A 10,656-nucleotide genomic window follows, 5' to 3' on the forward strand; every position below is an offset into this window, starting at 1 on the left:
GCAGGAGACATCTTGAACCTGAAAATCAGGTAATCACTCCTGGACTTAAAATCCCTGCTGAACTCCCTGCTGATCCCAACTGTAATTTTCACCTAAAGGCCAAATTCCTGTTTGGCCAGATGGGCAAAGTGTTAGCCAATCACTTTACAGTTTCACAGACGGCTCTCTTAAATTAAAACCACATCTACAAATACAGAGGTTTTGCAAACAGGTGACCAACCCGTCTGTGACACTCATTGTCTGTGTGTGTTCCCCAGCTGGTTGTCAAAAACCTCCTTGCAGTCACTTTGGCTGCCACAGTCGCCTCTAGTTTGCATGGAAGATGGTGACATGTCTGCAGAGACTCACCAACTACCGGCTGAGTGACAGTAAAACTTTAAAAAGGACAGTGCAAACTGGAAATAGTAAATGTTTGTTCAAAGTAATAGTCACGCCATTTGAATGCCAATGTTGTTGGTAAGCTGCTAGTTAGCCAGTGTTTGCAGACCAGTTGCCATTTTCTATAACCTCCAGCAACCAGTTAAGGAGTGCTCATTTTTCCCTTTCGTCTGCTGGTTAAACCACGTCAACTCTCGAGCAGTGAGTTCATGATGTCACTCGGGTCACTCAGGTCCACTCTTTAGCAAAAACACTCAAAATGCAGTCTCACAAACCAGCTGATGATGTCACCACGGTTACACTTTAGGAAAGTCTTTATCTGATCCTGATACATTTATCAGACAGAGACAAAAACAGCTGGAAATGGATGATAATGCTGTGCTGTAATATGTGGAGATAAGCATTTGTTTGTTAAACATATAAACGTCTGAGCTACACTGAGCTCACACTGTTGGCTTTTTGGTGCTCCAAGTGGCCAGAAAATATAAATATTTCACTATTAAGCTCAACCCTGACACGCTCACACTGGAGAACATGTTGACTCTGAGCACAAAGAGAACCAGATCTAAAGAGGTTAGATCAGAAACAGTTATACCATCAAGAAACATTTTTGAGCAAAGACAAAAATCTTCATGAGCCTCAAAACATGCTTGAGCTTTATCAATTCAAATGATATCATGTTTCTCACGCAAGCCACTGAATTTGTGATCCCTGTTCTAGAGGAAAAAGGTTGATCCTATCACGAAGAACCTCAATTTATTGTTTGGATATTTCACTTAAAACCCCTGAAATTCCAGTTTTATGGTGGCACTGCAGGAAACCCATAACTCTGATGATCATAATAGTCTTTATGAAAGATTACTGACTTATGCAGGCCGGATCAATCCACAGATCTATAACTAATATTTTTTCATTACTTTAGCTCTTCACTGCTTTTGTACTTAGTGAAAGTTACTAAAAGCAGGTAAGTGATCACCTATAAAACCCTCCTGTTACAGACAGAAAGCAGTCGAACATCACGTGACGACACAAGCAACAGCTTTTATCTGCCTTTACAACACGTGCAATACATATTAGAGCAATACAGAGATGACAGAAAACATCACACTCATGAAATATCTTCAATATCTACAAACACATCTGAGAATGAGTCTCTAAAGAGGCTCAAAGCTGCTACAGAAGCCAGCAAAGCATGAGCGAGCATCAGAGCATCATAATAAAAATTAATAATTAAACAGATGTTCACAGAGGCAGTGTTAATTATACTGAACAAATAGCACTTTTAATTAGGATTTACAATTTTAAGCAGGGTAGTGTGGATACACGTCCCAGAGTCATTCCAGCTCCTTAAAGGTAAATATGAGTTGATTTTCTAACCTAATTTCTTTTGTGAAAGTGTTTTTGTTTGTTTGGTTTTTTAATTTTGAAAAAAAAAAAAGTTCAACCCAAACTTTCCACATTTTATAACTAAAAGAATTAAATAATTATTAATAAAGTACCTTTCCACTCCAGCGTTCTTAAAACAATGATTTCACAGTATGAAGGTTAAACTTCATAGCTTCATTAAGTACACTGTGATAGAGGCACTGACTGATTAAATACGGAATGAGATCAGGTGAGGTCATGGATATCCCAATGTAGACAAATTCATCCGCCACTGAAAATAGTCCCCCCAAAATGCACTATTTTCCTGTTTGATTGTTAAATTTAGAAAACAGCACAACAAAGAGGATTTTATTGAGGCTTTAAGAGCTGGAAATATTTTTTTTAAAGTTTTGTATGTTCAGAGGGAGAAAGCAGAAGCGAGAAAGTATGAAGCAGAAACGGACAAACATTTTTTTTTTTGAGAGGGAAGGGATTTGTACATGAATTAATTCAAGGACTGCAGAGTAACACCAGACTTAACCTCAAGTCTTAAAAAATGATCTCGTAAACATGCTTTAAATACTTCAATGAGAGCAGCTCTCCAAGGAAACACACCCAATAGTGCATTCAAAGTGAAATACATCCACACTGCCTGTACTGTACAGCACTTATTTACTATCCCCACAGTCTCCAACCCCGCAGACTGGAAATGAGTTATTAAACTTCAGCTGTGTGAACCCAAACAAGCCAAACACCAAAAATGTCCTTTGGAGTAAACTTTCCCACTGGATTGGAACAAAAAAACAGAGGGTAGGTGTGAACGCACCCTCAGATGATGTCATACCTTCCCTCACTGCTGCAAACCTGCTGCAGTTTTACTAACCACGCACACACATACACACATAAACACACAAAGGTAGTGTTTCTGGGGGTCAGGATGCAGATGGGATTGGCGGGCAGCTTTTGGGGGTGTGGTTGAGGTCTCTGACAGGCTCTGAAGGGCGTTGACCCTGCAGGCGGGTCAGCAGCGTGGTCCGGCGGATGCTGCTGTCCGAATCCTGGTGGTGGAACCGGTTTCGCAGGTGGCAACAGCACGGCAGGCTGCGGGCTAAGTCCGACAGCAGGTTACCGCTGAAGATCATGTAGATCCAGGGGTTGCAGCAGCTGTTGAGGCTGGCCAGCAGGGCGGAGAGCGTCACAGCGGCATTCTCAGAGTCTGCAGGGGAAACGGGAAGAGAGATTTATGAAGCACACTCGGAGACGTCAGCAACTAAACCAAAGTGTTTTTCCTCTTAAAGTACATGTACTAGTCTGAAACACACTGGAGTACTGCCAGCCTGCCGGGCAGCTCTTAATAAGGTTTGGCTGCCTTCATGTAGCTGTGGCCTGCAAAGCAACCCTGAGCGAACGCCAGTATTAACAGACCAGCTCAGCTCTCCTGCACCACCGATAACAAGGACAGCTGATGCTGAAGGCCGCGTGAGACTCAGCAATTCTCTCCTGATTAAAGACGGATCGTTTGCGGTGAGACAGCAGCAGAGGTTTGGAGGGATAGAAATGGTAATAATTACTGACGTGATGGAGCCGCTGAGACAGGTTTCATTACAGCAGAGCAAATGGTTAAGTCCAGTGAGGCATTCAAACAAGAGTGCATCAAATAGAAATACATACATTAACTACTCTAAAAATACATTATTTGGCCTTGCTATCATATTCAGGCCTCCTGTTTTTATGTTCTCCAAGGTCATGTGTTTGGAAGAGTCAGCGTATCATTCTGTTTGTAAGCACGATAACTTACATTCACCAAGGTCTTCAAGGTCAACTTAGTGATTTATAACGTATATAACCTCTTACAAGTGTGCTGTGTATTATCAACACATAGAAAGTACCACATAAAGATTTTAAATATCATGTCACATTTGACCTCTGACCTCTCCTTCAAGGTGAATAGATTAATCTGAAGGTCAAAGTGACGATAATGCTATGTCGAGCTATTTAAAACTTTTCGTTGAACTGCCATTGTTTGTATTGACAATATATAGCCATACGGTGAGTATGTGGATACTAAATATCACGTTACTTTGAACCTCTGAACTCTTCCTTAAGGTCAAATAAGGTAAAACTTTAATAAAAAGACTTTTATATTTAAAACTCTATAAAAATTCTGCTGCCTTCAATTCAGTTCAATTTAATTGTATTTATATAGCATCAAATCACAACAACAGTTCCTTCAAGGTTCTTTATATTCTAAGGTAAAGACCCTACAATAATACAAAGAAATCCCAACAATCAGCAGGCACTTGGCGACGGTGGGAAGGAAAACTCAGTTTTAACAGGAAGAGACATCAAGCAGACCCAGGCTCCAGGAGGGGCGGCCATCTGCTTTGACCGGATGATGCTGGTATACAGGGGCTGTATCCCAATTCAGGGTCTGCAGCCTTAAAGGCCGCATTTTAAGGCCGATTACGTCACAGACTGAGGGACCCACTGCTGCACATCATCTGTGAGGCTTTGCACCCCTGATGATCCACCAGGACAAACTCAGCAGTGTGTGATGAAGAGGAGGAGGAAGAGCCAGCAGCAGCTGACAGATGGAGAGAATAGACAGACTGTTCCCTGTTTGTGAAGGACTGCTAGAAAAGTTTAACATAACTAATTGTCTGTCCTGAATCAGTCTTATTAGGTAATGTTCAAATAATGTTATCATCCCAGTGTTTTCAGTGTGGGAGAAAGTACTCAGGGCCTTCAAGTTAAACACTATGAAAGGCAGCAACAAGTTTAATATTCAGAAACCTAAAGTATGTATCAGCAGCAGAATGGACCTAAAAATGTTTGTTCCAGTTCTATGAAGCTTTGAGTATTTTGGATTAGTAGCACTGCTGTGTTTGTTGCATCATATTGCTGTAATTGTTTATATGCTTTATATATTCTGAGCTAAGTTGATCTATAGTGTTACATCATATTCTATAAGGATGTTATGTGTTTGTGTACTTTCTGCCCAGTTTGACCCATTTAACAGAAGTCAGCCTGTTTAAGGCTCTGATATCTATTCTGTGTGACTTAAAGCAGTTATGACATGGTCTGATTTTCTCACCCAATAAAGGAATATTTCATATATCAGTCTACTCTTCATTCTATCAGAAACAGTTTTCACAGCTCGTACATTTTCTTTTTACACATATGTGTAAGCATTGAGCCAAATTTAGTAATGCCAACATATTAAAAGAACAATATTTGTCTCTTATATATAATACATCTATATATACACTGTCAAAGATACTTGTGTTTAAGTGAAGATTTAAGGTGATAGGAAATATAAATAAATGCAACTTGAATCTTTACTGAAGCTCAGTGTTTGACACAGAGTTCATATTCACTGCTGTAATAACTAATAATGATTAATATAATATTGGCCATATTATATTTACATTACCAAAGTGAGATGACTTTAGTCTCATGAACAACATTAGCTAATTGTTATTTACTAGCTAATCTTAAATGAAGTAAAGAAATGAAGCCCAACAATCATGTTTTACAGTCCTGGGGTCTCAGCCTCAGATACTTATCAAATCACACAAAGCTCATGTAGAAACAAATGTATAAAATATGTTCTCCTTCATTTCTGCCAAACAAAGCTGTATGAAACGTTTCCAGCTGTTAGTATCATGGTTGCTAGGCAACCTGGGCAGCACAAGGGAGGCTAGACCGTCCCATTTCACAACCTTACAAGCCTCGCACTTCCGGCCTCAGCAGTCTTTGAGTACGGCCCTTGAGGACCGTTAAGGCTGCGTACTTTAAGGCTGCAGACCCTGAATTGGGATACAGCCAGGGATTCTAAATGTTATATTGACCTCTGTCCGGTGAACTATGACCTCACGTTTGCATTTCAGAGCTGCCTTTCTTTCAAGATGAGCCAAAACGTCTTCTATTTGAGAGAAATGATTGAGAGAATGAGCTGCATAGTTTGTTAGAAGTATACTTCTATACAAATCACCACAAATGTCCTAAGGTACATTTAAAAGAACAGCTAAACTATGTAAATTTGTAGAAAATACAAAAGTGTTCAACTTTCTGGCCTATCAGAAGTTTCTCTTGCCGTGCTTCTTGTCATAAAACTGTTATTCTGCAATCTGTTGAACTTTTGTTGACTTTTTGGGGCCTTTATGTGGACAAAAATGTCATTAAACAACGTACATAACATCCAGTTGCTGATATGATCGCCGGTTCCCAGTGTGGCCCCGCCCGTGTGTGTTGACAGAAACACAAATATGTAACCAGCCAATCACGGAGCAGCAATTCAGTGCATTTAGGCACGTAAACACGATGAAGATGACCTGCTGAAGTTTAAACTGAACAGCAGGATTGAGATAAAAGTGATTTAAGTGACTCTACAATACACACAGGGTCTTCTTGATTGCAGAAAATTGGAAAAATGTTGCCTGCTCAGCTTTGGGATGTGGTGGAATGGGAGATTCGCATTGTGGATGTTCAGCAGACAAATCTGCAGCAGCTGTTTGATGCTGTCGTGTCAGAATGATCCAAAAATGATGTTTCCAGCACCTTGCTGAATCTTTCCCACAAAGAATTAATGAAGCTCTGGAAGAAATAGAGGTCCAGCCTGGTCATGCCCATGTTCCTGATGACCAAATACCAGAATTTAGACTTAAAAGCATTTGCCAACTGACCAACACCACTACATTCATCATTGTTTGAATTTTTGGCATTTTAAAACATTTGAAAATGAATCTCAAATCTGATATGTTCTAGTTTTTCAACTGTACAGAAACTCCAGCAGAACCCAACAAGCCCAACAGGGTCCCTATATGATGATACTAGAAAGCTTCATCTCTGCTTCAGCCATTAAATGCATGCTTTAATAACAGATATGGTTTGGAAGGAAAGAGTTGGCATTTGTGTAAGTTTGGAAGATTTCCCTGCAATATTGTAATTATTTAAGTTTTAATTAAAGGCCAATTAAAGGGTTTCTTTGTTTAGCTTTGAGCCAGTTTAACCATGTGTGAAGTTTCCAGCTTTTTCAAATACCAATTAAAAAGTAGAAAATATAGAGAAGTGTGGCAGGTCACAGAGAAATTGGAAAGCAGAAACTTGTGGCCAACCTTAACCACAGAATAAATTAAAAGAGGAGATATGTGAAATCTTTTTATTTTTTATCTTTTGACGTTTTTTATTAAACCTCAAGCCTGTGCATGTCAGTGCTGAGTAATTTTCCAATGATAGAAGTCAGGATATGAATTTTATTTTGCAGCTTCGGAGTCTGTTAAAGGAGAAAAGGCTGCCCTGGTCTGCTCACCCACTTGAAGAATTTCATTATCACTGTCATACAGAGCCTTACTGACTGGTGAGGGCATGAGTGCTGCTTCCAGCAGCTTGATAGGAATTCATTTTCAGGGAACATCAGGGTTATATCATTTTCTGGCGTAAAACCAGTCAGAGCTCTGAACTTTTTAAATATAATCCCTTTCTGAGTGCAAGGAACAATTTAACCACTTTGTCTCATTTTGAACCCAAACTGCTGCAGAGTGGAGCAAATTAAAATGAAAGATTTTAACCAAACTGAGCCTCACGTGTGAGAGAAATGTTATAATATGCGAGACAGTAAACTGGCTTAGAATCTGTCGATTTATAAACTGACCAAATGTTTACCAAACTGCCAAAAGATTATCAGCATATTCTATTTTGTAAGCTATGATCAAGATCTTATTTAAAGAGTTTAGAAATGCTTCATGACTTCACTGATTCAATCACTGTCTGTGTTTGCAAAATATGTTTCCAGTGGTGGAATGTAACAAAGTATATTTACTCAGGTGTTTTACTGATATGCAGTTCTGATGTTATGTTCTGCTCCTTTTCTATTTTGAGTGAGAATGTTGTGTTTTGTACTCCGTGTTATAGTTTTAAAATTTAAGTTACTCATTTTTATGCTGATGTTAAAAATTTATAAATAGATAGATAGAACGTAAAACTAACCAGCAGTAAGTCAGGTCATTAAAGTCATCTCCAGCTGCATCTTTAGAGTGATGGCAACATATTAACCTTTATGTTTATCGCCTTAACATTTTTATGCTAAAACTTTTGCCGTGTTTGGCAACACTGTGTATAATTATGATTATTATTTGAGGAAAAGTCTAAACATCACTTGGACCAAACTGTTTTTTCACCGGAGGCTGCAGAGATTTGGAAAAAAAAATTTCATACCAGAAAATCTCACAGAAAAAAGAAAATTTTCGATTTTAGTTTGAAAATGTGGCTGAAATATCTTCAGGTCTGCAGTTACTGCCTGTGCGAAGCTTTGGCTCACATGCCTTAAATTTCTTTGCACTGAAGAAATGTATCTGTGGGTTTGTTGATGGTTTGCTCTTCAACTGTAATTTCTTCTTCTTCTTTAAGTACTTTCATTATGAGTACACTTTGTTTTATGAGGGTGCTTCATTTCGCACATTTTTCAATATGTCACATTTTTTAATCTGCACCATCGGATGATCTAAGGAAAATGAGCCCTTAGCATCTGTTGTAATATATGTAGTGCACATTGTTCTTGTTAAATAAACCCAAATCAACTACATTAATTGATTAATTAAAAAAAATTGTTTCACTACCTTGTAAAAAAAAGTTATTGAAGCACGTTTAAATTATTGCGCAAAATAACATCTGCATGCGGGCACGAGGCTAAACACGTGCCTACCAATAGCAATATTACATTTGGATTTATAGGCTTTGCATTGTGATTTTTATTTAACTGGAGCCGCCAATAATTGAACCAAAGACATCTTAATTAAAGAAAATTTGCTCTTTAGCATTCTTTTAATTCCCTTAAAATCCCTTCCAGGGAAGGTGGAACGTCTAAAGTTGCTACAAAGCAGAAAATTTGACTGCAGACCGGGGTGGACAAGTGCGCTAATTTGTAGATGAGCGCAAAGCATTTTTGCCTCATATGTTGAGGGGATGTGTCTCTTTGTGGCTCAAAGGTGAACACATGTCTCACCAGAAAAGATGTGGCTCAAACGGAGACACGTGGACGTGTGTACAGGCTGAAATAACAGTGTTACAGGGGAATACGTGAGCTGTTAGCTTCTGTTTATTCTCACAAGAAGTTGTGATTCAATTTAAATTAAATTAAAAATCTGCATTCTGCCTTTAGCTTTGTAATTTCAAACCTGTGAAGTTCGCTAAATTTACTTAAACCTCAGTCTGCCCATTCGCTTTACTCACACTTTGCCACAAGTGTGATTTATATTTTTAGTAAGGTTCTGGTCCTGTCAGCAGGTCACTTACCGTCCCAGGAGAATGTCTCATCCCACACCGACCACATTTGCACCGTGAAGAAAGGCGCCCAGCACACCACGTACGCCACCACGATCACAAAGGTCATCTTGACCGTGCGTAATTTGGCACGGGAGATGGTGCTGACGCTGCTCACCGAGCTCCGGCTCAGCATCCCGCTTTTGCTGGCCTCCGCGCTCTTTCTCCTCTGGGTTTTGTATCTGAGGTTCCTCCAGATCGTACGGCAGATAAATCCGTAGCAGAACACGAGCACGGCCACGGGCACCACGAAGATCCCGACCGTGATCCAGGTGATGTACGCGCGAACCCCCCACGGCTCCACGAAGTGCCCCCAGCAGTCGTAGACGGCTGAGCCGGGGCGCACCTCGCTCAGGGAGAAGATGCAGTACTGTGGGGTGCTGAGGACCAGACTGCACGCCCAGGTGGAGCCGATCATGATATAGGCGCGCTGCGTGGGCTGCTGAAGCGTCTGCAGCGGGTGGCAGATGGCGATATAGCGGTCCACGGTCATCATCACCATCATGTAGGTGGAGGCGAACATGCCCAGCACCTGCAGGTGCTTCACGATGCGGCACAAGAAGTCCGGCCCATAGAAGCGGAACGTGACCTCCCAGCAGAGCTGCGGCAGCACCTGGAAGAAGGCCACCACCAGGTCAGCCAGGCACAGGTGCTTCATAAACAGGTGCATGCGCGACGGTTTCCGCCGGGCTCGGTACATGGCGAGCAGCACGCTCAGGTTGCCCACCACCGCCGCCACGAACGCCAGGCTCAGCACGGTGATCTCGAGCTTGGCCACCTCCTCGTTACGTCCGAACGGGTCGGTGTCGTTTCTCTTCAGCTGCTGCGTAAAGTTAGAGCTATCGGTGCAGTTTTGGTGCGTGGCATTGCAGGAGCTCACCGAGGGGAGCGGCATGGTCACCGTTTCTCCTCCGGGCGCATGGAGGTGTCTGCGCGCTTGTGCGTAACCGTAACCCTCTTCCAGCGTGTACGGGACAATTGAGAAGAATTCACGGGTTAAAAATCCAGAAGGGATCCATCTGTTTCCCTGCGAGGTGCACAAAAACTCCAACCTGAATCCGAGCAGCAGATCTAGCCCCTTTTAAAGTACACTGCCCCCGAGAACCAGCCCTCTGCATGCCTCACTGTATCCAAAGCCCCACACACGCGCACTTCATCACCTTACTCCCTCCCACCAGCTCCATGCTTAGGATAAAGTGAAAGGGAGAAAAAAAGTAAAAGACGAACATAGAGGACAACATAAAAACTGAAAATACCAGATTAAAAAAAAAAAAGAAAGAACGATTATTTATCTAGTCTTTAAAAAATGACTTTCAAGATCGACTCTTTTTTTTTTTTTTTTTGTAAATGTCACTATAATAATTTGTCAGTTTCAGTTTTTGAACTTCATCTCTGACATTTTTGGAAAAGTAACAAAAGCCACAAAATTCCAGTTCTGGAAGTCAGAAACTTTTCCTAAGCTACAAATATGTGAAATCAGAAGATCATAACTGCTGCTACTGTCTTGTGACCCAGAATATTTTATTGTTACTCTCAAAATTTTTCCCATTTGCCCTGCTGTGAACCCCTTTTCCAGTAAATTAAAATTACATA

At 40.9% G+C, this 10,656-nt stretch overlaps 1 protein-coding gene across 1 annotated transcript; it reads right to left on the minus strand.

Annotated features, from left to right (window-relative positions):
* Positions 1–1,399: 1,399 nt before the first annotated feature.
* On the minus strand, positions 1,400–10,187 carry LOC102293350 (arg8-vasotocin receptor). Its single transcript, XM_005921039.3, has 2 exons — positions 9,037–10,187; positions 1,400–2,959 (listed from the first exon to the last, which is right to left on the minus strand). The coding sequence occupies exons 1-2, from the start codon at positions 9,956–9,958 to the stop codon at positions 2,676–2,678; spliced, it is 1,206 nt and encodes a 401-aa protein (XP_005921101.1). The 5' UTR covers positions 9,959–10,187; the 3' UTR covers positions 1,400–2,675.
* Between the last annotated feature and the right edge of the window lie 469 nt (positions 10,188–10,656).

The sequence above is a fragment of the Haplochromis burtoni genome, unplaced genomic scaffold, assembly GCF_018398535.1.
Source record: "Haplochromis burtoni strain Fernald_Lab_line unplaced genomic scaffold, NCSU_Asbu1 Contig_44, whole genome shotgun sequence".
In the NCBI taxonomy this organism is placed as follows: domain Eukaryota; kingdom Metazoa; phylum Chordata; class Actinopteri; order Cichliformes; family Cichlidae; genus Haplochromis; species Haplochromis burtoni.

Bases quoted from the DNA above. Each gene is read 5' to 3' on its own strand.
- LOC102293350 (XM_005921039.3), bottom strand. From the start codon at position 9,958: ATGCCGCTCCCCTCGGTGAGCTCCTGCAATGCCACGCACCAAAACTGC. The intron at 2,960-9,036 runs GTAAGTGACCTG...TTTCCCCTGCAG, and splicing joins TGAGACATTCTCCTGGGACG to ACTCTGAGAATGCCGCTGTG.